Source organism: Drosophila virilis, chromosome 2 (genome assembly GCF_030788295.1).
Source record: "Drosophila virilis strain 15010-1051.87 chromosome 2, Dvir_AGI_RSII-ME, whole genome shotgun sequence".
Lineage (NCBI taxonomy): Eukaryota > Metazoa > Arthropoda > Insecta > Diptera > Drosophilidae > Drosophila > Drosophila virilis.
Window position 1 is genome coordinate 6,209,621 of NC_091544.1, and position 27,133 is coordinate 6,236,753.

Sequence of the window (27,133 nt, forward strand, 5' to 3'; positions counted from 1 at the left end):
TATTGTAATCGATATCGGTTATCGAAATCGGATAGAAGTTTAGTGCTTACGCTAATATGTATATACATAATTTTTCGTCAATGGGGAATTGAATTTTCTTCTTGTAATGCCTTTAATGTAAAGCCATTGATTCAGAAATGGACCAAATTTGCCGTGTTTGCATGGACAGTTCCGTTACGTTGGTCGACATATTCGCCGAGCGGCAACAACAATCGAATAAAGACCCCAGCCTGGCCGAAATGCTAAATGAGTTCTGCGAGGTGAAACAGCAGGATTTGCTGCCCCAGCACATATGCCTGTCGTGCGTGCTTGCGGCGCAAAATGCATATAAATTCAAACGCACCTGCGAGGAGAGCAACCGGAAATTGCTACAGCTGCTACATATTAAGGAAAAGGAAAATGCCAAGTGCGCATTGCCCTTCGTGGAAGCAGTCTATCACAAGGAATTGCTGGGGGTCAACTTGAACTGCATTAAGGTAGAGCCGCAGTATCAAGAGGAAACCGCTGCCAACGAAAATAAGCTTTCCTTGACGGATGAAAAATCTGCAGAGCGAGTGCCCCTAAAGCGGCACAAGTCGAAAAGCCCGGCCAGGCGCAGACCACAGAGCCATGGAGAAAGGCCCTACAAGTGCAAATTCTGCGAGAAGGGATTCGGGCGATTGTACCTGTTGGGCCTGCACGAGAAGTGAGTGATGTGCAGCATACCATTTGTAGACAAAGTTAACCCTCAGTTTTTTATATGCCAACCAGGCGCCACACTGGTGAGAAAACGCATTTCTGTGGCACCTGTGGCAAGGGCTTTCTACGCGGTCACGATTTGACCGTTCACACTCGCATTCATACTGGCGAACGTCCGTTCCAGTGTCCGCATTGCCCGCGATCTTTTATACAGAACCACATCCTTACGGCTCATATGCGACATCATCCCAGTAAGGACTTTCGCTGTGATCACTGTCCCGCTGTTTTTAAACTGCATTCTCAGCTAAGCCTGCACCAATCAGTGCCGCACGGCAAACCTAATAAATTGGCCAGGAAGCCTGCCGCAAAGCGAGTGGCGCCCAAGAACAAGCAACAGACTGCAAGGTCTGGCGAGGGGCAAAAAAAACAAAGACCGTCAAACATTCTAGAACGTGGATTACGAAATGGATTGGCGCCAGTCTGCTACGAGGAGCTGGACATAGAATGTGAATTGGCAGCCATGGAGGCGAAGCCGAACATCGGTCAGGCGCCGCTCAAGCTGAATTACAATCCAAAAACGTCTAAGAATCGCTCTGTACTTATCAAAGGGCGGCAGAAACACAGCAAGACCAAGAGCGGTAAAGGCGGCGGTGAAATGTGAATATTGTCTAATAACAATGTCTGTGCACAAATAACCGTTGAATTTCCTATGCTCCACAGATCCCACAGCGATGCCAAGACTCATTTCTGCGACACCTGCGGCAAGGGGTTCCCGCGGCGCTATGGATTAATAACACACATTCGGGTTCATACTGGCGAGCGTCCATACAAATGCCAAGCCTGCGGTTTCGCATTTACTCAAGGACAGGCTCTCAAGAGGCACATACGCAGAGTTCACAGCAGTGGCGTTCATAAGGAGTTGCGCAACGATTCCAAAGATTTGCTGGTGCCAGCAATAAAGCGGGCGATCGTACGTGTGGCGCGAATTCAATTACCACCACACCTATTGACTGTTAAATGTGATGACTGAATAAGGCGCTCTTAAGAGGCGTTATTCCAACTGTATTCTTATTTGTTGCCTTTTTATTTATGTATTATGACTGTCATTATTTATTAGTACTCGTATTTTATTATTTGATTTTAAATGCAATATTTAGTTATAAAGACAATATTGAAGTGGTGCAATTTATAACATACATTTTTTTCAAGAACTCTATTTTACTAATTTATATTAAAGAAACTGGATGCATTATCAACATGTCAAGCTGACAAAAAAAAAAAACATTTTAATTGATAAAATTAATTTGTTTTGTACAAATTGTAGTGTATTGTAATATTAATAAAAGTTTTAAGCAGTTTGCAAATTAAATGGGGGATTTCACAAACTATATGTATTTATTAAGATTTCTTATTGTAAATAAAATTAGTTTAAAACTATTGATTTTTATACGAATCGATAACATAAACATCAACAGGTGTTTGTTTAAGCTGTGTGTATCGATATATCGGGCACACTTAAAATCACGACGTGTTTCGATAGTCGATATTCACAAAGTCGTGTGAGTCGAAGTCTTTGGCCATCTCTAGTCCTGATTATCTAAACATATTTTTTGTTAAAATGAACGTTAACGCTAGAATTTTAACTCATAGAGTGGTGCAACAATGCACCTTAAAACGCATTGGTGAGTATATGTGATAGTTCGGTTAAAAGTGAGCATTGATCACGCGACAATTTCAGTCACATTTTCCACTAAGCCGACACAGCAGGCTGCGGCAGTCGCAGTGCCGCAACAGCAGGAAGCACCTGGTCCGTCAGTTCGAAAACCCATTGTGCCTGCACACTATCGCTTTGTATATCCAGAGTTTCTGCCCGATCCCAAAGTGGAATGGCGAAACTCGGTGCGCGAAAAGCTGGAACGTCTGGATATGCTGGACCGTCGGCGCCAAATCGAACTACCCGAGTTCTATGTTGGCTCCATTCTGGCTGTGACCAGTTCTGATCCCCATGCGGCCGGTAAGACCAGTCGATTCGTAGGCATTTGTATACACCGTGAACGCTGTGGACTTCGCGCTCGCTTTATTCTTCGCAATGTCATCGATCACCAGGGCATAGAGGTAGTCTACGAACTGTACGATCCCACCATACAGAAAGTCGAGGTATTGCGTCTAGAGAAGCGTCTGGACGATAGTCTATTCTATTTGCGCGATGCACTGCCGGAATATAGCACATTTGATGAGCATATGGAAGCGGAAACGTTGGAAGAAGGAACTCCAGTGCCTGTCAACGATATAAAAGTAGTGTTGCGTCCACGACCCTGGTTGGAGCGCTGGGAACGGCAGAACTTACTTGGCGTGGCTAACATTGATCAGTATCTGAAGGACAAGCATCGCAAGTCTGCCGCAAAAGTGCAAAAGCCTTGGGAAAAATACGACCTAATGAAGCAATACCGCTCCACCATTCCCGAAGAGGAGCAGAAGGAGATCTTTGCAGAGGTACACACCGAATTGCATACTTTGGAGCTGCAGCGTAAGCGCAACAAACGGAAACGTACCTTTGTGAAACCCAAGCAGCTGGCATAGATGCTATATGGCCCTGCATTTGTTATTCTAACTTGTAGTCTAATAAAACCAAAAATCTTAATTGACATTGAAAGTTGAACTTTTATGCATATATATATTAACATGGATTATGCTAGAGTAGTTAGTATTATAGGTCATTATTGTAGGGAGCGCCTAGCAGCTAAGAAGCAAAATAATTTACATCCCACATCACTTGAATCATCAATACACGCGATATTTATAGAAGTTTACAAACGAAATTGTTGCATTCCAGCCTATGATAGTAACGACAAGATACAAGAGAAAGATAATGGGCAGCGCAATGAGTATGAGGCGCGTATTCTTCAAGTGTGGAATACCTGCAAGGTGTCAGTTGTGCGGAGAAATAGATTAGTTTTTGGTTTTTATTATAAATGGCTTCTACTCACAGTTGTAGCCCAGGAAAGTGATGTACACATAGTAGCCCATGCCCATCAGCCAAAAGGAGTTGCCCAGGAATCGTGATATGAACCAAGTCTGGCTTATAAGCCAATTGTAAAAGAACAGCTGTATGAAATGCAATAGCATCAGCGGCGGAAAGAAGGCGTTCAGATGGACATCAAATGCATAGCCCCACTCAATGTCCGGCTCCAGATTATTGGTGCGCAAGTAACGGTTAGAAACCACCCAAAAGAATGATGCAATTATGATGCCAGCAAATATGCAATCAACGAAAACCACATAGAAAATAAAGGAAATGCTTTGCCAAATGGACAGGCCCAGTACATATGCAAAGCCCAGAGAGGTAACTGAAAGCACATTTGGAATATTACTCCTTGAAAATTCGACTTGCTTCCAACCACTTACCACATAGACAAATGACCAGCAGCACCAGAAAAGCGGGATCGTCGCGGGCGAATTGAGATTTGGTTTGCTTCCTGTAGTTAAAGTTTCTATATACCTTCTGTGGCGCTATAAACAAGTAGATCATTTGCCAGAATGCAAATTCAAAGTCCATTTGATTGAATTTGAGCAACCGCCGCAGATATTTGTAGCTTTTTGATGTTGCCGAGAGGCAATCCTTGCGATATCCAATGGGCGGCGGCAGAGGCGAATGCAGACGGGATGCGCTCGAATAGCCAGACACCACAGATGGCGTTGGCGATGTCGTGTACTTAATGTTACTGTATTGGCTCATTTTTTGTGTTTTTAAAAACTAAATATGTAAACGTAAACGTCTTGCATTTTTGTCTGCAAGAACAGCTGGTTTGAGGTCCGATAGGGATGAAAAAATAAAATTATCGAAATGAGATACTATCGCAGTGTATTCACAATTGAAAATATCGATGATTAGATCGATACGATTATTAAGACAACCAGTGTGACCGAATATATTTACAAAATGCGCCAACTTCTTTAATTTTAAATGATTTTATGAAAAAAAAAGATATACACCAAATTAATAACTGAAATTATTCATATATATTACTTTATCGGCGTCTCTTCTGGCCGAGACTATTGTGACTGGCTGATGCACATGATAAGGAGCTACTATTTTATGCAATTGGCGCATTTGTGCAAAAAGTCTGCAAGGCAAACAAATCTTTTAGTTTACGATGGCTCATCCAAGTTCGATATTCTTTTTAAAACCATTTTAAGACTAAATAAATTAAAAAATTTAATAACTTGTATGTCTTAAGTGCAAAATATTGAACATACCAAGCACAAATAAATGCCACTTCTGGCAAACACACGCTAAACTCCCACAATTGCTAAGATAGTTCAATGGAAATGAAAAGTTTCAGCTGCCGTTGATGCGACTGTGCCACAATTAAGGCATCATTGAATGCATTTCTCAACGCTATGAGACACCAACGGAGCGGTCAACGGTCACCGATCAGCCGGCTACGGGCAATTTATGGCACAAACTCTGGGCAATTGCAGAGGAAGAAAAAAAGCAAAAACAATAAGCAATCTTTATCACATTTATTGCAATGCCCTTTGGCATTGACAACGGGTCAGGATCAAAACGCAGGCATAAGACAAAGGCAAGCGGGTGCCAAGGGAAAAAAAAGGGAGAAGGAGAATCAGAAAAGGTCAAACAATGACACCGGCGCATGCACAAAAGGAGCAGCAAGCGAGCGCGCGCGCGCTCAGACAGACACATCTTGAGGTCGTCTTAGAGGTCAACTTTGGATTTACTTAGGCATGTCGCAGCCACATTAACACAGGGCACAGGGATGCGATCTTGAGCTGAAACTGAGCCAAAATCAGTTTTCACTCCAAATAGGGGTTGAGATTTGGACACTGCCAATGCTCGCTCTCCCTCTCTCGCTCTCCGAGTCGAGTTGAGTTTCTCAGCTACCCACTTGGGCGATCTATCTTGTCCGCGCAGCACAGGACATTTCCGGATTGCATTCAATTGTCATGCTGCAACAATTGCGCTTTTTATTCATGCTGTTTGTTTGTCACCTTTTCTTTTGCGAATGGTTATTGGTTTTTTAGATCATGTTACGTTTTTTGTTTGCTCAACATAAATACAACGATCCATGTCAGGCGGATCCTGCCGGATCCCAACAAGACAAATGGCACAATTTGCCAGGCAAAGAAATGACTGCTCCCAATATACTAAAACAGCAGCCGTCTCTCGGCTTGGCGCCCATAAAAATTAAATGAAAATTAAGCGTAAACACGAGAATTCTGTCACATAAATCCCCCGGGCCAGATCAGCACAGCATCGCCCTGCACCTTGCCAGCAACTATTTTTAGTCCTTGCCGAGGCGACTTGCCGGCAATGGAAGCTGCAGCTGTTTACTCGTTCGCTTCCTTGCATACATCTGCAGTCGGCAGTTGAGTTATGCGCCGCTGAGGCTGCTACTTGATTAACACATGTCCTGTCCTGCCGGGCAGCCAATGTCGCCGCCATGCAGGCGTATCCCCGACACGTAGTTCACCAAGCGTCACGAGAGCTGCAGAGCCGCCGGCGCAGAAGTCGCGCTATATGTTAATGTTTAGTTTGTTGATGCTCTTAACTCATTCATTATGAATTGGAGGTGTTAAGTGTGCCACATGTGTGGCAGCCGCAGGACCAGCACAATCCTTGCAACCCGCTCGCTCAAGTTTGTCGCTGGAATTCAAATTAATTTATTTTTGTGTTTGAATTCTTGCACTGCTTCACAAACTGAAAGGAGTATATTAGGTTTGTCTGCCTCAAGATACCTGAAGTCGGACGAAGATGCTTTTTTAACAGGGAAATCGATATCTTAATTGATAAGCTCATTCGAAGATATTTCGGAAGAATCAATTTCTTTTAATTAAATTGGGTTATACTAATGTATGTACTCGGCAGAAGGAAACACCTCTGAACAAAGTATAGAGATAGCCTTGCCCCTATATCTGTCCGCGTCTTCACACGAACGATCTTAAAACCTACATGAACTAGAGTCTAGAAATTTTGAACATAGGTGCCCGATTATTACTAGCTCATTCCAAATTATCGATAACTTTGTCCGACTATCAGCAATCAATAAAAATCGATATCGATTTTTGGTACTTAGGCATATCTCTAGAGCTTCAAACACCAAGTTTTTATACCCTAAACCCATTAAAAATGGGTATAAGGTTATATTGTATTTGTGCAAAATCCAAATGTATGTAACAGCCAGAAGGAAGCATCTCCGACCCCATAAAGTATATATATTCTTGATCTCAGTCTGTCTGTCCGTCCGTCCGTAAGTATGAACGAAGGATCTCAGAACATATAAGAGACTTGAAATTTTAGATGTAGGTGCTCCTAGTGCCCGCGCGGATCGAGTTTGTTTCCGTTAATCGATAACTTACCCCGTTTCCAAGCAATCGATAAGAATCGATATCGATATCCTGTTTTTTGGGCAATTTTGGTAAATAATAAGAGCTAGAGTCATTTGCTTCTAAAATAGAATATATATATGCATTTGATGCTGGAAGAAGAGGGTTCAGGTTATTCCCTAGTCGGGAGCTTCCGACTAGAACCTCTTACTTGGTTTTTTTTTTTAAAGTAGTTGAATCGGTTGCCTTTCTATTATACGCAAAAAAAACAACAAAACTTTGTACATATACAATAAGAAATACCTTAGAAAGAAAGTAAAAATTGAACATCAAAGTAAAAACATAATTTATTTGAGGAATCTTTGAATAAAGATTCTTACCAGTTAAACGAATTGTACTAAATGAATTCTACAAATACGTACAGCATTCGAATGTCTTCAATCAGTTTTGCATTATGTATAATCACGAAATTTGTTATTTGAGTCTGAATGCATGTTTCTAAATAAATATCAACCGCAAATCTGTTATTTCTCCCCCTCTAAGTACTTTTCATGCTCTGTAGAGAATGCCACAAGATTATGATCATGAATATGAAAAATCGTCAAAATACAATATATACAATAACTGCATAGACTCGAGTATAAAGCGTTCAATCAATCATAAGACGCAAATCCAGAAGGAAATCAAACAATGCAACCACGAGCTCGAGGGAGGATCGCGCCGTTGCTGAGGTTCGGGGTTCGGAGTGAGGCAATGTTGCGCGTGCGCAGCGCACGCTCCCATTAAATGTTTACGCTATTACGCTCGCCAAGGAGCAGGCAGGCAGGCAAGGAAATTCAAGGACCCCGTCTCCGTCTACGACTCGCTCCGGAAACACACAAATCTTGCGCGCCAATGTCGCGACCCTTGATGGCATTTGGCTGCTGCTGCCCTTAGCACACGCTTAAGATCAAGATCCATAGCCTGACCCTGGCCTCGACGCCAGCCCCGGGTTGAAGTTCAAATATGCATTCACATTGGCTTGCCTTACAAATGATATTCTTATGCCCGTTCTCTTTGGGGATTTGTTTGTGTTTCTGCTGAAGTGACATTTAAATGAGCGCGGGTTTAAGTCAAATCCTGGCACGCCGCCTGCCTTCCCTGCTTGCCATCTGTCCAAACTGGAGTTATGAAGTTATGCACTAATTTCTGGTAGTTTTTTTTTTTTTTTTGTAATTTCTCAGCCATGAAAATTGGTTGCCCCATCTCTTAAAAGATGTGTTAAAATGTGCGAGCATGTGTGTGTTCCCTTGGTTCCGATTTAACACTCAGCATAATGCTTAAGTGTGTTCCTTATTCCAATCATTAGATAGATACTTTGGTGATATGGTTGGAAAAATCAAAATTGAATCAGAGTTTATTATATCAATTTCCCCTTTATAAGCTATATAACATTTTATTCTGATTCAGTGGGGATTTTCAGATATGGTTATACGAATAGTCGAAAACTCTTAAATTCTAAGTTTGATCAAGATATCTTTAACAATGGAAATCACATTGGAAATCGATTCTCTGGCAGCTATATTATATAGTGTACCGATCTGGTCGATTCCGTCATATGTCCTGCAAAGGAGAAAGAGAAGTTGGAATAGAAATAGTCGGGCGGACATTATATATGCGAATATATACAATTATAAATTTTTTATGTCTTTCACATTTCATGACAACATTTTACGAGGCTTATAACAAAAGAATATTTGGAAGCAGTGAAAAAGAAATTTGTATCTACTAGAAGAAACCTCTTTGTATCTTCCAGTTAAACAATCTTTCTTTAAACAAGTCAGAAACTTTCCTCCTATATTTTCCAGTCAGATCTGCCCTATAAATGATATGATATAATATGATCTATAGTACTTTTTACACTGCGGAAGCATGTGCTTCGGTTCACGATTTTTGATTCTTGAGGTTTTTAGACATACCAATAATTGTGCGATAAGTATAAGGATTTAAACGGGACCTATTGATCGTGTTCTTAGCTTCCACAAAAAAAAAATGAATGCATTTTCGAAATAGTTTCATTTTTTCTTAGACACGACTCGATGTCAGCTCAAATTTAACGGCAATTGCACGCTCATAAAAACTAAAGATTATTGATATATCTGAGGATATCGCAATTGGCCCATCGAGAGCGGATTCCAATTTCACGGCCATCCGCTTGCATTTCGATAGAATAGATGGAACTATGTGACGATCGGCCCAATTAGCACAGGACAATCGATGGCTCGAAAAAAGAAGACAGATAAAAAACTTCACTTCAACTAATCCCGTCAGTGTGTGATTGGCGTGCTGCAGCTCAGCCAGGATCTATTTGGAGATTTGACTTGAATGGAACTCGAATTCAGATCGCCAACAATATGAAAATGTCACGCTTATCGATGCAAACACTAACGGGAGTGGGAACGGAGCCGGAGACGGAGACGGAGACGGAGACATTCAAGGAGAACGGAATGGAGAACGGGCAAGCGGGCCGGCAGTTGGCATTGGCTTATGTTGTGGTTTTAACTCAAAAGGAAGTCGAGACCGCTGGCTCACCCAGGGGCCCAGTTTGAGTGTTGCTGTTGCTGGCTTCGTCTTTTGCTCTATTTGTTTTTGTAGCCGCCGCCTGCTGCCGGCTGCCCACGCACAACGGGCAGGCAGCGAGCACATGAAACCGGATGAAACATGAAAATAATAACAATATGCGCTCGTATCCTGTGCCAGGATATTGGCGCGCTGTCACATTGAAATCGTATTCTTCAGATTTGCGCCGAAATGAGATGCAGGCGTTGCTGCTGCTCCTGCCGCCTGTGTCCCGTGGCTTCTATGCTCTCAGTCCGCCCGGCTCTGGCCGCGTGCCCGTCCATTTAGCAGCGTCATTGTGCTGGCGGCCGTTATTTGAATGACATTTGAATTTGTGCACGGACCTGAACAGCCATTCAGGCTTCATTGTTAGCTCCTGCATGGGCGGCAATTTGTTTGCAGGACCCAGCAAGAATCTATGCGATCAGCGTTTTATGTGATGAGTTCATTATGCGGTCCGAGCCAAAGTCGCAGCAGATGTTGCTGCACCATAATTAAAACTTGAGAATTAAGCGGAAGGAGCCACGACGATCAATTTATCCTCAAGCTAACCAAATTATAAATATTATCCTGTGTTGCAAAGCTCACAGAAATTTCACAACGGTTCGGTTCACGTTGCGAACCAATTCTTTGGCCTTTGGTTCGGCTGAACCACTGATACGAACTAAAGCTTTGAATATTGAATTTGTTTTTCTAATAATTTAGTTTCTCTTTGTTGTAGACCATCAATATTTGATTATTTATATTTGATATATAATTAATAATAATCAATGTTGTATTAATCCCAATTATAAATGCCTTAGAGCAAGCTCTGTCTGTAAAATCATTTAAAAATGTAGAGTATGGTTCGTTTCGGCTTGAAATTATCATTTTGCAACATACCGCAAAAAATCACAAAATCAAAACCACGCCCAGCTCAAGCACCCCTAAAAAAATATTGTGCAAGCCGCAACAAAGGTTAACAACATGAGTACGCATAGAGAATATGATATCTACACCAATTACCATGTCAACCCCCCACAAAAAAAAACACCAAAAAAAAAAGAACGAAAAAAAAGTACAACAAAAAACACCCTATTAATAATAAAAAGTGCGCGATAAGTGGCGCTAAAAATCACATTAGGGGTGCTTCACGTGACTTCTCGATTACAACATAATTTAAAAAACCAAAATGAAAGCGGCAAGGGGCGAGCAACAGGCACTGCACAAAGGATCACAAAACGGAAGTGCTCTTTTTTTTATGAAGTGCCTTTTTATTGGTGGTTAATTTGAGTGTGCACTCGATATGATGAGGGTAGCTCCATGTCGATGAGGATTGAGCATTGAGCATGATGATGCAACAAGTTAGGGGCAGGGGCACGAGCTGTGCCTCAAAAGGTAAAGATCAAGGAAGGGTTCCCAGGCGGCTTAGGCTATTTATAAAGATGTGCGACAGTCGGAAGGGTTGCTCGCAGCCCGATTTCTTGATTGCCCAACGTGTTGAAAGGGTGTGTTGCCTCTTTGCTGTTGTTGCAGTTGTTGTTGGGCACTTTTTCAAGTTCAATGCCGGGGATCTTGCGGTGCCACGCGCCCAAAGATGCCGACTGATGCCTTGTGTGATCCGCGCGCGTTGATTGGCCCACCATTAAATCTACTTAGGTGCTGTTAGACAATGCGAGGGGCTGTCTATAAATAAAAACAAATAATTTAAACTCTTTTCGGTTGCACTCGCAGCAGCAGCAGCAGCAGCAGCAGCAGCAGCAGCAGCACATATTAATGTTGTTTTTCTTGTGCGCGCCCTTAATATTGCATTTTTGTACCCTTCGATGCGGCATTAAATCTATTCTCAGGGTTAAAAGGGGGAAAGGGCGAGTGTTTCGTGCATGTGTGTGTTTCGACACTTTTAAAAATATAAAACTTTTATTATGTGTTGGTGAAAAAACGAGCAACGAGTGACAAAAATGGCCGCTTGGTAAATATATGAAAATATTATTACAATAATATTTCGTTCTGATTATCAAAAATATATCCAATATTCCCTGAAGCAATTGTCACTTTTTTAACATATGCACCAAGACTATCAGAACAACTCACGAGCTCAGACTGATAAAAAAAAAAAAAAAAACGAGAAATAAAAGTAACACAAACCTACGAATGCTCTATAAAAATTCTATAACGATGCATTTTTAATACTTATTTAATTTAATTTATTTACTAACAATTTGCAAGTCCTTTTTTTTATATATGTAGATAAAAAAACAAAATTGTTTATCATTATTTTGTTTTAATGTAAAAAAATGTTTTAATTATTGGAAATTTATTGTAATTAAATAAAATTGAAATATTTTTGTCGAATATTAAGTGATAAGATTTCACAAATTCCCTACAAAATTAAATCTATTACATTTAACAAATTTTTGCGGAAATGTAAATCTGTCGGAATTATGTTTTTAAAGCCGCTTTTTATAGATTCAACTTAGGTATATGTTTTTAAATTATTAATATAATTTAAATATCATTTGATGTCAGTAAAAATGAAATTTCGCAAAGCTTTAATTTTTTAAGAAGTTAATTTTATTCTCAAAGCAACTTGTCTCATTGCGAAGTTTGGGCTTTTCCTGCAAGTTTTTTTTTTAATTTTATAAAAAAGTTACACTCTTACTAATGCTAAGGTTTAGTTATAAAGGTGCTTTAGCTTTTTTGTAATATGGAATAAAATGTATTTGTGAAAGCCAAAAAGAGAGCTTTAGGTATAAAAAAAAGTGTGCCTAAATTGAATACAAATATGTGCTGATAATTGCTAAATCGCTTGCCAGCTTAAATATCCAAAGCCAATCTCTGCTTGAGATTGTCTTTAATTAAAGTAACTACGCAATTCGTATGACTAATTAATCTCGACGTGCGATGATTCTCTGCCGAAACGCCCTTTTATCCAATTCTAAGCAGCTGTTTCGGTTGACAGCATTTGGCAACAAGAAGCCACCACCGAAAATGTTTGTGATTTTTACAAAATGTTGTGAGAAGAGAGTGAAAAAAAAAGGGGTTAAAATGCCTCAAAATAACACCTTATTGGAAGGGTACGCCAAATGTTCGAATGAAAGGCAAACAAAATGATTTCGTTGCGCTGCGCTGATATGGCAAAAATAAATGCCACATGGAAATGTGGCAATGGCAATGTGGCAAGCCGAACTGTTGCCCCCTTTCGACCGGCCACAATTCAATCGAATTAGTGACCAGCTGGAAAATGTGCTGAGGCCCAGACAATTGAATGGATGCAAAGCAAAATATGTGCAGCATAATGGATGCACTTCACATAGAACAAATATGCGCACAGGCGACATTTCTGATGGATGTGGTCGCAGTTGGAATAGCACCTGGCTGGCGAGAGTAAAGGCTTGATTTTCCAGCTGAAAGCGGAGGAGTAGGGGCGAAACGTACTCCGACTCCGGGCTCATGTACTTCAGCTAGCCAGTAACCCAAAACCCATATCCGCCCATCAAATGCCTAACGTCTTGATATGTGAGTTGCAGTGACAAGCGGCCAGGATTTGTGGATCCTGTGAGGAGACAGTATCATTTAACACCTGTAAGTTGTTGTACTGGGCCCGATAATGATAGCTCGACAGGGCATATCCAATTGCTCGCATTACAGAACTCCAGCTGACATTTGCACTTCTGGCCGCACAAAGACCAATAAGTCGATCTTGGGACCAGGCCGAAGACTGCAGATACCGCATCTATTCAGACACATGTTGCTCAAGCAAAAAGTATCTGTTACTGAAAGATACAAAAAACAACAGCAACTACCTGTTTTTTATTCACATGCCAAACAAAAAAGAGACGGAAAAAACTAGCAAAAAAAAAAATATCGATCTATTTGGCATTCGGCATTGTCAAATGGTTTCTATGGATTTTGCAACCCTCCCCGAAGGGTGGTTTCCCTTACCCACCCTATTTGCAGCATTTGCAGTTTTTCGGGCACATTTCGAGCCATTTTTTGACTGCGTTTCGGTTTGCTTTTTGGGTACTTTTTTGCTGGGCTTGCGTTTGTTTTTTTTTTATTGGTCGTAATAGCGTTTTTTTTTATGTGCAAAGCGTGAAACTGTTCGCTTTTGATTGTGCAATAGGCGTTTTTTTGACTTTGCGGCCTGAGCTGCAAACATTTTGATTGGCTATTCAGGGACTGCCGAGGGGGTTGAGGCATACGAAAAAAAACGGCAGTACATAGGGAAAGTTAAGCTGGAATACAGGGATAGGCAGATACTCTTCCTGTGCCTTGGGGTCTGTCTAAGGGTATGAGACATACAAAAAAGCGAAAGTGCATACAAATATACAGATATATTGTAGAGCACTAAAAATCTCTAAATGAATGTTCAGATACACGCTTTTTATATAACTCCATCAACTTTTTATGCATTCTTCTTAGTGCAGACTCCAAACATGAATGCCCTCTCCCAGGCATCTACAATTACTCTGTTGACTCGCCGACATCTGCGTCGCCGGCCAAGCGCAAATAGTATCTAAGGAAAGGCTGCAAAAAAAAAAAAAAATACACATCTATATATATTTGTGGAAAAAGAGAATCGAACTCAATCGAGTAACCCACACAAATTTTTATTGTTTGTGCGCGGCAAATGTAGCGAACTGTCCAAACGAAGGAAGCCAACGGCTGTGCCAGTCCGCAGGACTCGCCACTGGCCGTCTGTCGGTCCAGTGCAAACAGTTGAGAAGGACAACGCCACAGCGGGCCGAGCAGGACGCGTGTGCAACCCCCACAAACGCACAGCACACACAGATACACACACACACACGCACACGCACAGACTGAGGCACACGCTGCCGTCGTTTATTTCAACTTCCTTTTTCTCTATAACGGATGCTGGACATTATCGATGGCACAGCCAGTCAACAACAACAACAACAACAATGCGATTTTTTTTGTTGTTTCCATGCATACGCACATATATATGTATATATGTATCTATGTATCTATGCCTATGTATATTTTTAACCATTGTTATTTTTCGTTAACTAAAGTGCCATGAGGGGCAGATGTTTTTTCTATCTCTCGAACTGTTCATCATGTAGGCGATTCTGCCTTTCTATCCCACTTATACCAAAAAAAAAAAAAAAAAAAACAGAATAGATACATATATACATTCGTAGCATTCAAATTTAGATGCAAAGTGTGGACATTGTGGAACTATAAACAGTTTTTCTTTTTTTTTTCGGTTTAATGGGTATCTCTGAGTGGTGCTACCCCTTGGCATATATTATGCACATATTTATCATGCATGCACATTATTTTGCACCCGCCTGCGTTCTGTGCACAGTTTTGCATATTTAACATCAAATGTGTTGCAATTAGTTTTGGCTTTGCACTTGAATTGATTTCAAATTTGGAATTTGAGTGGACCAGGACACAGGACATGGAGGTAGATCCGAGGTATATTTAATGCAGACACTTTCTGCACCCTCGAAATTGTTGAAAATTCTGTTTTAAGCAACTGAAAAAGTAAGTCGAATGATTTTTGCTGATTATCAACGTATATATATATCTCGACTGCGCATGCAACCCATATATAAAACCCTTTTTTTGCAGTCGAGACAGTTTTAACTCCATTCTATAAATGATATACAATCTTTATCAGTAGGATCTAGAGCTTACTGGCTAAGCTAAAATGGCTCCCAGATCCCCACCTCAATCCATCTGGCGATACGCTATCCATTTAATCCGCATAGAATGACAGGAGATCCAAACTTAGTGTGCAGAGACCTTAGGATCCCCTGGATCCCATCAGGAGACTAAGGAGGAGAATTTTGGCGCAGATACCTGTAAATCCCCAATACCAAGAACCACGCCCAACCGCCTCCCGCACTCAGGTCGGCAGCGAATAAAACAAACCATAGAAAAATCGAGTTAAATGATATTTTCTAATAACCATGATGATATATTTAATAGTCTGCCTAAAAAATATGCCTTTGTGTTGAGCATAACTTAGCTCATGCCAAAACACTCACCTGGCTGCCGTGCGGTCAGCGAGAGCGTAGCTTGTTAACAGTGACTACTTAAAGATTCGTTCCACCTACCGCATAAGGAATGATCGACGGACCTTGGTCAGCTGTTGGACTGGGGACTAGGGACTGGTTGAAGGTAGAAGGGAAAGTTGTTGGCGAGGCGAGCGCAATTCCAGTGAAAATTGTTTACAGAAATAAATTATCGGCTATTCAGCAAATCCTTCGGCGTGTGTGAGTCAGGATTGGGATATTATTGTTAGGTGCCGATGGCCAGGCCATGCGCAAAGGATCGGTGCCAGGCCATAATTGGCTACAGATGCTGGTCGATGGCAATTTTGTAATGTTAATGCGTAAACCTGAACAATTTTGTGTGCGTCTCGTGTCGTCGTTGGCAATGTGGGCGCCGTCTCTGCAAAATGGCAATCAACAGCTCATCGGCAGCGGCTGTTTGATAAGGGCTCGCGGCCGGAGGACTCAAAGGACTCGCAGCGTGTGTTGCCCATGATCCATCGTCCCGTCGCAGTTATAAATGGTGAGTGTATCGCTTGCATTTAACGGCACCCTTGCGTGTGTTAATCAACTAAACACCCACACAACATGTACACACACCGAACCCTCTACCCCGACCTGCTTCTTCCCGCTAGCCGCTAGCCCCTGCACAGCCAGTTTTGGCATAGTGAAAAACCTTGTAACACTTTTCGACCCAACTTCGAACTCCCTTGAATTATTTTGGAATTGTTAGTTGGCTTATTTTTAGCTGTTCGTCGTCAGACGCATCTAAAAATGGCTACCCATGCCCAGACCGGGCACCAACCCAGCCCAACCCCAACGCCAATCCCAGTCTCAGTCCCAGTCCCAGTGCCAACCGACTATATTCAATATGGCGTGTGCTCCGTGGATTTTTTTGTTGCCTTTATTGTTGCTGTTGTTAGTTCCGGGGGTGGTTCTGCTGTAAATACCTAGTTTATGTTCGGCCCTGTGGGAGATTTTCTTTTTTCGTGGCATTAATAATACTTTCATGTTTACCATTGTGTGCTGGCTGCGGTTCTTATGTAGATTGTAGGATAAGCCAGACGAAATATGAAGGGCCACAACAAAATGGATGCATTCAATTGAAAATTGGGAGACGGGGCAAGTGCAGACACTTTAATGCCGAGTTTCAGTAATTACTTCTTTAAATCTCGAAACTCGTGCTTAGTTTAGACAAAAGCTTAATGTTTTAAACAATTTAATTAACGTTACTAAAAATCCTTCCATTGAGTGACATTTAGGATCCATCATAACTAACTAGGAACCTTCTTGTTCAGCAAATTCTGTGAATTACTCAAGAACCTAAACTAATAGACCTTTTTCTAGGTAAAAAAAAAATATGTGAGAGATTGATGGGATGAGACCATCGTAATCTACTCCAATTCTAATCATCTTCTGGCAAGTCGATTGGGATAATTTTCATGCTTCGATTACTTTAGTTGGAATGCTTGAACAAGATTGAAGGAGAGTCTCTTTTTTTAAACTTTTTGAGGATCTCTTACTGAATAAGATGGCCGAAAGAAGCTGGATTCGAGCTGAACTACAGATATCTTTTTATATAATGGATCCTTAAGAAACAATAAAGCGTTTTGGAATGACAAGATTTTGAAGAAAAACTCCTACAAATATATCATTTTCTAAAAACATAGCCTATCCCAAAAGGATAATTGAGATGCGAAGCTATAGACTTACAATAAATTAAAAATTAACAAATTAAGTTATTTCTTTGAAACCTTTTAGCTGAGACATTAAAGGATTTCACTTAGTCTTTGTTTATTTATTAGTATAAAAAAGTGTACCTGGCGCATTTTTGTCTAGTAGAAAGAGCCTGGAATACAAAACCTTTTTTAAAGTCAAAGAAAAATCGCTGAAGAATTTTCATAGCAAAAGGTGCAAAATGAGCAACAGCTGCCAGCAGAGGGAGCAAGAACTCGAATGGAAACCGGAAAAATGGCGCATGCGCAACATCAGAAACCAAAATTACACCTTTCAAATGGTCAGTCGGTCAACTACTACTTATTTGAGAGACCGTAGGATGTCCTAAGTGACCCCGGCTAGTTTCGCTTATAGGAGATGCCTTTTGTGTTGAGAGTTTTTTGTCTGCTGCGCTGAACAAAGGTCGCAGGAATGCAACAATACCACAAGCCGAGATAAGAGCTGGCAAACATGACCAGAGCAAGGATCGCCGGCAGCACAATGTGGCTAGGGTCCTGTGCGGAAGATAAACATCTTTGAACTGGCTTGCGACTGCCACAAGCCAAGGCTCTACAGTCCATTGGGTTATTAGCAATCGAAGTGCGCTCAAATGGACAAGAATCTGGCACTGGCCGACTAAAGGGATATGCAAAATCTTATTTAAGATTAGGATCTATGGATTTTGATTAAGTCTCGTTCGGAGGACCACCATCAAATATTTACATCAATTTCCGAACAGCATTTCATTTCATACCCATCCACTCATAAATATCAATTATGGTGCTGGGTGCACAAATTAAATGAGGAAAAACGGAAAATTACAAATATTGTAAAATGCTTAATGAACGAATATTCAAAGTATGTCGCCTCTGCCGCATGCTCAAATAATATTCAACCAATCAGAAGGCGGCTGGAAATACTATTTATAGAAGGCCCAAAAATGCGCCGAGGGATCTCAATGAATTTCCACTCGGAGAGCACGCGACGATTTGTGTGAAAAGCGTGCTCGGCGCCTGCGCGCAGCTCCGGGTGAACTCTCCGAAGTGATCCTCTCGATCGACGCAAGATCCCTTGCTGCTGTGTCATGGCTGAAAGGCGTTGCCCAAAGCGCGTGCTCATGAGTTTTTCATTATTATACAATTTGCCCTCTCCAACCCTGTAATATGCGTGTTTTCACGCAAAATATTCAGACGATGATGGATCAAGGGAAATTCTAAGACGATCCTCGGCATGATTATTATTCTGTTTGGGCCAATTTGCTTGGGTCGCCCGCACAGTTATTTTTTCACTTAATGCGCGGCCATTTAGCACATGATGGAGCAGTTTTTCAATTAACAATTGCAGCACATTGTGTGGTTCTTGTGTAGGCGATCATAAATGATCATAAATCATTTTCCGAATAGAGCGCTGACATCTGGCACCGATCAGAGAGACGAAGAGAAACTCTAGGGAATCAGAAAACTAGTCGGATCATTTCTTTACATTGTTTTTTTCATTTTATTACATATTACATAAAAACATTTGGGAAACTTTTTTGTCTACTTTAAAATACAAGTGTTGCTTGAAAACAAGTTTCGTCACACTGGGCTAGCATTAAGTCTCAAGTTCGATTTGACTTTGGTTTACATTTCACAATTAGAAGCTAAGTAAACTATAATTTTGATCCATTTGCTCAGTTGGCAATTAATATTTTGTAAATATTCTTTTTTACAATACTTATGACTTAGTTATTTTGTAATTTCTATTATTATTAAATTTAAAAATGTTGTGGGCTTTTACATTTATTTGAGGATTCGTTATAAAATCTCTAGATTTGTACTTCTTTTTGATCGATATCAAAAATATTGTCATTATGCCGAAAGAGTTTCAGAAATAAGGCAAACAGAAAATAAATCAAAATGTTCTTGATTAAAGTTCCATTTATTCACTCGAAGTCGAGGCACAACTTAAAACTGAAATTAGGCTAACAAAATACTGAAATATTTTAAAGAAAATTGTGTTCGCATGTTGTTTTTTGTTTTTTGTTTTTTTTTTTTTTTTTTATATATTAAAAACTAAACATTTATTTTGATGAAAATAAAAGAATACACTAATTGCTGCTGTGTAATTTGACTTTGGACTCTTTGCTGGCTAGGCTTACAAATTATTTTAAGTTAATGTCGACTTAAAGTAAGAATTTTTTAAACCTGATTTCAGGTTTTTTGTTCGGTTTGCGACGCTTTTGTGCGTTCCCATTCGCTGGTAACTAAAAGATATAGAAAAGGAAAGCTAATAGAAAGTAGGGATAGTTTCTACATAGAGCTACAATTAGAGTTAGACACGGATCTATTGGCTGGGTCTAGAGTTAGGCTTAGGTCTAGAGTTAGTTGGTAGCGTTTTTTGTGCGTTTTTGGCTTATGTACAATTCTCGACAACAAAATCAAACTTAAACTACGAGTATTTACAATTCTGGACAACGAAATATGTTAATAATAATATAAAAAAAATATCTAATAACAAATTTGCGGGCCGCCCCCCGTCACTTAGGAGTGCGCATTGCGGGCCATGTGCACGAAGAGGCCGACGGGTCCGTCGCACTTCTCGCCGCACATGTTGCACTTGAAGACATCGTCGCAGCTGTGGTAGCCCATGTGGATGGTGTACAGCACGGCGTCCTTGAAGTAAATATCACAATACTTGCACTCGTAGATCGCCGGCGCGCTGCTGCTTGTCGTCGTTGAGGATGAGGATGAGCTGGACACAGTGCCAGAGGTGGCAACGGTGGCAGCCGCTGTCGGATTGCTGGTGCTGCTGCTGGCATTCGAGCTGTTGCCGGAACTGGAGGCCGTGGAGCTGGCGCTGATGTTCACCTGTGGCACACGGCCCGTTTCCATGGACTCATCCGCCGAGCTGGCGCCCGAGCAGGGATCATCCGCCAGCTGCTTGTTGGCGCTGCTGCCGGCAATGGGCGACGAGGCAGTGGGCAGCACACTGGCCGGCAGCTTGAGCTGTTGTTCCGGCGATGACATGGCGGCCGATTTCAGCTGCAGCAGCGTGTCCAGCTTGAGAACACGACCCTTGCGTCGGGAGGCGCTGCTGCTGCTTATCAACGGCGTGTCCTCGTCCTTGAGCTTCAGGTTGATGGCCATGTGATTGCTGTGCGGCAGCTGTTGCTGTTGCTGCTGTTGCTGCGGCTCCTCCTTGACGGGCGTGCCCTGTGAGAGATCCATGGCCGAGTCCACAGACTTGCGCTCAAAGTCATCTTCATGCTCCTCCTCCTCCTCATCCTCCTCGTTTTCGCTGTGAGCTGGCAATTGCTGCTGCTGCTGTTGTTGCTGCTGTTGTTGCTGCTGTTGTTGTTGATGTTGCTGTTGTTGCTGTTGCTGCAACTGGTCACGCATGCGCGGCGACAACTGGGCAAGAACTGCCGCCTGCTGCTGGGCAGCGAGCACTTGCAGATTGAGATTCCAGTAGGGGAAAAAGGCCATGTTGCGGTTCTGTTGCAGCAGGCTGGCCAACGGCGGCAGCAAGGCGCTGGGCAGACTTGGCGCCTGCTCCACGCTGGCAACACTCTTGGCCGGCGATGGCGGGGAAACTGGCGCCACAGCTGCTGGTGCTGCTGTTCCGGCTGCTCCGGCTGCTGTTCCGGCTGCTGCTGCTGGCATGGGAAATCCTTGGAGTGCTGCTGATAGCTGCGATGTTGCGACTGGCTGCTGTTGCTGCTGGGCGGCAGCAGCGGATGCGTTGCTGCGCTTGCTGGTGGAGCTGCAGCTGGAGCCGCTGCCGGAGAATGACTTGCTCTTGGGTCCACGACGCGTGCCATAGACATCGATGACCAGCGAGGGATTGGGCGTGCCATCCTCGTCCAGCACCATGCCGGGCTTGTGGCCATATTTGCGCAGATGCAGCTTGAAGCTGTGGCAGTATTTGGTGGCATAGTCGCAGTCGGCGCAGCGATACTGATAGACGGAGCTGTGCGACTTGCGATGCGAGTTCAACATGGACTTATTGACGCAGGTGTAGCTGCACTTGTCGCACTGGAAGGGCTTTTGATTCTTGTGCTTGCGTATGTGGTACTCGAGATGGTGCTTGAACTCGGTGACAAACGGACACTTGGCGCACTGCAGTATCTTGTCGGGCTTCATGTGGGTGCGCGTGTGTGCCCAGAAGTCCACCTTGGTGATGGCCACAACGCCGCACGTCTTGCACTTGTAGTTCTTCATCTTGCCGTGCGAATTGTAGATGGGCATGCGTATGTTGCTGTCGTCGTCCTCGGACTCGGCCATGTACTTCATGTCCTCGCTCGAGTTCGACATGAGATCGTGTTCTTTCTCTGGCTCCGCGCTCGACTGCTGCGACTTGGCCGGCGATTTCGGCGGCGTCACATCCATTGGCGGCGTCAGCGCCTGCAGCTTGTCGCCGGTCTGTATTGCCGCTGCCACCGCAGTTGGCGCTGCTGTCGGCGTCGGCTGCGGGCTGGGGCGCATGTTGCCGCCATAATAGTGCTGCATGGGATTGGGCAGACCCGGCGGCGTCAGCGGATTGAAGCCGCCCAGTGCCAGGTGATGATGCTGCTGTTGCTGATGCTGCGCTGCCTGAAAGTGTTGCTGGTACTGCTGCTGCTGCAACAGTTGCTGCTGCAGCGTGGCATCAAAATGCTGCAGGCTGTTCTGATCGTTGTTGCTTGGCGACGGCGTCATCGCAGCCGCGCACAGTGTATCCATGGGCTGCTGCTGCTGCTGCTGCTGTTGCTGCTGTTGCTTGAGGTACTGCTCCAGCTGGGTGCTGGGCGGAATGGGTGACGGCAACGGGGATTGCCGCGGACTGCTCGCACCGCTGTTGCTGTTGCTGTGATTATCGTGATGCTGCTGGCCATGATGATGATGATGATGCGACAGGGGCTCCTGCTTGATGTTGGCCGCAAACATGCTGCTGTACCAGGCATTGTGCTGCTCATAGCTGGGCGCCGCTGTGCTCGTCTCCCAGTTCGGCATGTTGCTGCTGGTGTGTGTTACGGCTGTAATTGTTGAGAAAATGGAGAGAGAGAAGACGGTTGCGATTGTTAGTTGAATGTTTGCTCAATGCGCCTGCGTCAAGTTTTTTATGCTTTTTGCCTCATTTTTTGTTGCTTTTGCGTTCTATTTTTATTTTTGCCACCCCTAAGCGTGCCACCCCATCCCAGCATCAGAGAGGGGTGGCCAGCTTGAGTGAGTTTCGCTTTGGACAAAATGGCTGGCAAGGGGTGGGCAGGGAGTACGGGCTATCCTTGTTTACTGGGTCTCACCTAGCGCTGTTCCGTCAAATGTATTCCAATAATTGTGTGCTGCAAATGTTACTGGAGTGGATGCTGTGCGTCTGCTCGGTGGATAAACAAACGTCTGACTGACTGTCGAATTGCAAATGGTTGTGGCTTATATATGGGCCAGGTAGACGTTGCACGCGTCAAGGGATTAGATGTGCAAAAGGTGACCGAAAGTCAGGTATCGGGTCGCGGAGTCGCGAGTCGCGCGCTCAGCCCAGCTTCTTGATCCATTCAAACTGGATTAGAGCAACAACGAGCAGAACAACAAAAAGAATAAAATAAAAATTACGCGCATTGGATTTGGATGATCCGGGCCACCAAGCTTAAGCTATGCAGATTAGAACACAACGCAAACGCGTTGAGTTTTCCCCTCGCAAACGGTCTCGCAGTGGATTAAAGTTAATCAGCGAGCAGCCAGGAGCGAACATGGTTTTGGTTTAGAAGGCGCAGCCCGCTACATTTCCAAATTTCGCGTTTAATAATAAAAAGCAAAAGGATTTAACCTAATTGTCGACACTACATGGAAGCGTAAGCGAAATAGTCGCATGCCCAGCTCTAGCCGCATAGCTAGATTTATCCTGCCAGCCATCCACAGCTGAAGAACTTGTCACAACAGTTGATTATACCAAATATTGTTATCACTCGAAGCGCATAAATTTGTTTAAATTATTGTTTTTATAAATATATTTTAATGCGCTGTGTGCGCTGCATTTATGTGAAAAGTCGGAAAAGATAGAAATAGATAGAAATAGAAAATTTCACAAAACAAAAATTAGATCTAGGGTATTCCCCTCAAAGCTACTAACGGTACTCCCCTTTAAAATGTAATTCTTTTGAGAGCATTTTTTAAGAGAAACAACATTTACAATAATCCAGAAGGCAAAATCTAGATAGCCAAAAATAATTGTGTCCACAAAAATGTTAGCAGTAAAACAACTTTTACTACAAATTTATTAATTTTTTAAACTAGACGGGTTAAACATTTTAAAATATGAGCAAGATCTATATATAATTTTTTGAATAATATTTCGTATCCCATTTTGGCTAAATTTAAATTTCATTTTTTGTACCAACAACTTTTTATAAAAGTATCTAATCTTTTACAGAGTTGTTATTTAAGAACCACGTTGAATTGTGTGTTGCACGATTTAATTGTATATATATATATATATATATATATATGTACTATATATCTGTGCAAAACTGATGTATGCATATTTCCTATACTTTTATACTATACCTATACTTTTTGCAGTGCCTTGTTAAGAGTTCTTCGCTTACTGCATTTTTTTTTCTGCCCTCACTTTGATTTGCGTAGTTTTCAAATGTATCCATTAATTTTTCTATATGTTTTTTTTTCATTTTTCGTTTTTCCTATTGCATTTTAGGTGCAGTTGCCGCATTTTTGGCCAATTGTTTGTGCTTTTAAGTAAATATTATTAAAAACGCAAAACGTCAGCAACAGTCGGGAATGGAAATGGGCACGGCGTTGAGGGGGTGACGATATGGTAATTGGGTTTGGGGTTGGGGTAGTTGGGGCTGGGGTTGGGGGGTTAAGCGACGACTGGTAGCAGAAAATATTCGCAATACTTATGCATAATTGATGGTACAGGAAATTTTTGGCGCTGCAAAAGTTTTCTAACAAAACAACAACAACAACAACAACAAGAACAAGAACAACAATAAAAGTTGCTCATTGTAGAATGTGCTTAGCATATTTATTTAATTTAGCTAGTGATATTTTTAAGAACCCAAATTAATTGGCTTGTCAGTGCAACAACAAAGAGAGCGAAAAGCTTGCGGGTTGTCTACTTTTTTGCACACCCAACAGCGGCAACACGAAGAAGAAGAAGAAGATGAAGAATAGGAGCAACAACAATAACAAAGGCAAAAACTAAAGGCCAAGTGTAAAATGAATATTACGCCAGCCACATAGGCCAGGATGAGGAACGGGCGGCCGGAGGCGACTTCTGGCCAGAAAGAAAGGGGATCGGGTCGAGAAACGAGTGCGAATGCAACGCAACCGAAACTGCAAAGTAAACTAAACATGTGCTAGTCGTTTGCACCACCCCCTACCACCTAACCGCCCCCCCCATAAACGCAATGCACCCCGCACACTGGGCGCAACCACAGCTGCCACCGCCCCCTTGTAAAAATAAAACGGCAAAAATGGAAAATTCAGACGCAGAAAATGCGCCACAAAAAATGTTTTTGTTGTAAAATTGCAACGGCAGCAGTGAGGTTAGCAGGAGGGTGGTGCGGAGGGTGGTGCACATGCACACATGTGGATGAATGTGCATTATAAAAAAATTATTTATATTTAGTTGTTGCAAACGTTTTTTTTTTTTTGTTCATTTTTTTTTTTTAGATCGCGCGTGTTTTGGTTAAGAAACTGCATGGAATTCGATAGGAATTGTGTTTTCAATGCCAAAAACAAATTCAACAATTCGCAACTCTTGTCGGAAAACCTTTGAATATATCCTAATACAGCTGACAATCATTTAAGCAACAGTTGCCAAAAAGAAAAAAATAATACAATTACAATTGTTAAAAAGGAAAGAAAACGAATGCAAATAATTGAATTTTTGCGACTATTTTGAAATGCACTTTTGACAGTCGCAAGCGAAATAGACATAAAAAATTGCAGCGTTGACTTTGAATTATAGTCGTGTGTCTAAAATTAAATATTAAAAACAAAAAAAAAAAAAAATAGAAAGAAAAAAAGAAACAAATCAAAAGAAATTGCTAAAAAGCCAGAGGACGGCGAGTAAGAAAGGCGGGCAAAAAATACAACATGCAGTCGGACATGTAAACAAATAAAATTAGCTGCCAGACAACGGGTAATGGGAGGGGGGGGCAAGCGGCTTGTTAAACTGAGGGCAGAGGCGGCGCACGCCGGGGGTCGCTGTGTGGCAGCGGGGTCTGGCAAACTGCACGGGCAAAAAACAAGTTCGCCAGATCGGCTAAAAGCCAGACAGATTTTGAAATATTGTTTTAGAATTTTTGCTCTTGCATTTTTAGCAAATGATATGCATGAGTGTGTGTCTGTGTGTGTGTGTGTGCATGTGTTTGTCTGTTTGTCTTTAAGGTTAGACACAAAAAGAAGCACTCGATAAGAACAGCAAGGGGGAGGAGAGAAAGGAATGGATGGGTGATTCCGATACTGTGAAAGCCAACGTAACGAAAACTGAAGAAAACCACATTTAAAAAAAAAAATCAAGTTTCTTGCATGTTCAGTGTGGCAAAATAAGTAAAAATTGGGCAAATTTTATCTTTGTACTTTGGTATTTGTTATATTTAGAATCTAAAACTAGAAAATATTTAAATATAATTGAGAACTATTAGGCAAAAATATGTTCGGCAAAAAGTAAAATAAACATACTACGCATAACAAATAGCCCAAAAATGCAAAGCCAAAACTAAGCCATAGTATTTGTTTATTTTCGGACTTTACCAAATACTGTTATACAATGGATCTATTATTGTTTTTATTATTTTGCTCAAAATATTCCCTAACGTTTTTCAGCACCCACCGCAACTATTAAATCGCGATTTATGTTTATCGGCATGCCTCAACATTTTGTTATTTGCGCTGTTCCACCGAAATTTGAATCAAAACGTTTCGCTTGCAGTTTTGTTTGTTTGTTTATGCGCTGCAGCACGGTTGCTGTGAGCCCTAGATATATGTGGTGCACTTTTCTCTAACTGTTAATCTATTGCTAATACTTTTTATTTCCCCAACATGCTGAAGATTAAATGCACCATAAAGCGGTTTTTTAATAAAGTGATGTTTACGTACCTGAAAGCGACTCTCGAGTGAATCTCAAAAAGTTTTGTTCCGAAACGGGAAACGGGAATCGAGAACAGGAGCGGCAGCTGCTGCAATGAAAGCTCTCGCGCTCTCTACACTTGACCGCGGCACCGTTAAATTAAACAAAACTGCGATAAACGTGCGTGCGAAACTAAAAACGCGCACACACACTCGTACACACGTACACACGTACACGCACACGCACACGCACACGTATTCGTAGGTGCGTTGGTGTGTGGTGGCTGCTCCTTTTTGGTCGTTTTTATCAATTTTTTTGCCTTTGCTTTTTAGCTTTTTTGTGCGGAGTTCGCGCATGTGCAAAAAAACTCTTTTTTGAAGGCTGCTCGATAATTTGTAAATCGTTTTCTAATGTTTAATACTTTTTTGTAGCTAAATTTAACACATTCACTGGCAGTTTGTTTGTTATGTAGTTTTTTAATGTGTGTGTATGTGTGTGTGTGTTTTTTTTTTTGTTTTTTGTTAGAGCTACTGTGTTTTTGGTTTCGCTTTCGTTTTGCTTGAAGAACACGTCGTCCTTTCTGAGATTGCTGATGGTTGCTCCTGAACGACGTTCGGCTTATGCGAGGCACTGAGCACGACTGACACGAATTCGTGCTCAACTAACACTAGTCATAGCTGAAAAATCTCCGCATAGTGCAGAGCTCTGGTCCAAAATCAACTCAAATGCAAAGAAACAAA

The 27,133-nt window shown here is 42.1% G+C and overlaps 4 protein-coding genes across 5 annotated transcripts; 2 read left to right on the top strand and 2 right to left on the bottom strand.

The window, feature by feature from the left end:
* The first annotated feature begins 11 nt into the window (after window positions 1-11).
* On the top strand, window positions 12-1,847 carry LOC6629279 (putative zinc finger protein 66). Its single transcript, XM_002054651.4, has 3 exons — window positions 12-685; window positions 751-1,335; window positions 1,399-1,847. Exons 1-3 carry the CDS (start codon window positions 138-140, stop codon window positions 1,706-1,708), a joined length of 1,443 nt encoding a protein of 480 aa, XP_002054687.1. The 5' UTR covers window positions 12-137; the 3' UTR covers window positions 1,709-1,847.
* Window positions 1,848-2,211: 364 nt separating this feature from the next.
* Window positions 2,212-3,331, top strand: mRpL19 (mitochondrial ribosomal protein L19). Its single transcript, XM_002054650.4, has 2 exons — window positions 2,212-2,360; window positions 2,417-3,331. The coding sequence occupies exons 1-2, from the start codon at window positions 2,297-2,299 to the stop codon at window positions 3,256-3,258; spliced, it is 906 nt and encodes a 301-aa protein (XP_002054686.1). The 5' UTR covers window positions 2,212-2,296; the 3' UTR covers window positions 3,259-3,331.
* Window positions 3,320-4,496, bottom strand: Unc50 (Unc50 RNA binding protein). Its single transcript, XM_002054649.4, has 3 exons — window positions 4,084-4,496; window positions 3,666-4,025; window positions 3,320-3,596 (listed from the first exon to the last, which is right to left on the bottom strand). The coding sequence occupies exons 1-3, from the start codon at window positions 4,412-4,414 to the stop codon at window positions 3,460-3,462; spliced, it is 828 nt and encodes a 275-aa protein (XP_002054685.1). The 5' UTR covers window positions 4,415-4,496; the 3' UTR covers window positions 3,320-3,459.
* Window positions 4,497-19,241: 14,745 nt separating this feature from the next.
* hb (zinc finger protein hunchback) lies at window positions 19,242-27,053 on the bottom strand. 2 transcript variants are annotated; one of them, XM_002054648.4, is made up of 2 exons: window positions 26,423-27,053; window positions 19,242-22,338 (listed from the first exon to the last, which is right to left on the bottom strand). In XM_002054648.4, exon 2 carries the CDS (start codon window positions 22,313-22,315, stop codon window positions 19,865-19,867), a length of 2,451 nt encoding a protein of 816 aa, XP_002054684.1. In that variant the 5' UTR covers window positions 22,316-22,338; window positions 26,423-27,053; the 3' UTR covers window positions 19,242-19,864. The 2 variants fall into 2 exon arrangements, with proteins under 2 accessions (XP_002054684.1, XP_032294939.1); XM_032439048.2 differs by lacking the exon at window positions 26,423-27,053 and adding an exon at window positions 22,606-22,698.
* Between the last annotated feature and the right edge of the window lie 80 nt (window positions 27,054-27,133).

Bases quoted from the DNA above. Each gene is read 5' to 3' on its own strand.
- LOC6629279 (XM_002054651.4), top strand. From the start codon at position 138: ATGGACCAAATTTGCCGTGTTTGCATGGACAGTTCCGTTACGTTGGTC. The intron at 686-750 runs GTGAGTGATGTG...TATGCCAACCAG, and splicing joins CTGTTGGGCCTGCACGAGAA to GCGCCACACTGGTGAGAAAA. The intron at 1,336-1,398 runs GTGAATATTGTC...TATGCTCCACAG, and splicing joins GGTAAAGGCGGCGGTGAAAT to ATCCCACAGCGATGCCAAGA.
- mRpL19 (XM_002054650.4), top strand. From the start codon at position 2,297: ATGAACGTTAACGCTAGAATTTTAACTCATAGAGTGGTGCAACAATGC. The intron at 2,361-2,416 runs GTGAGTATATGT...CGACAATTTCAG, and splicing joins ATGCACCTTAAAACGCATTG to TCACATTTTCCACTAAGCCG.
- Unc50 (XM_002054649.4), bottom strand. From the start codon at position 4,414: ATGAGCCAATACAGTAACATTAAGTACACGACATCGCCAACGCCATCT. The intron at 4,026-4,083 runs GTAAGTGGTTGG...ATGTGCTTTCAG, and splicing joins GCTGGTCATTTGTCTATGTG to TTACCTCTCTGGGCTTTGCA. The intron at 3,597-3,665 runs GTGAGTAGAAGC...GACACCTTGCAG, and splicing joins CACTTTCCTGGGCTACAACT to GTATTCCACACTTGAAGAAT.
- hb (XM_002054648.4), bottom strand. From the start codon at position 22,315: ATGCCGAACTGGGAGACGAGCACAGCGGCGCCCAGCTATGAGCAGCAC.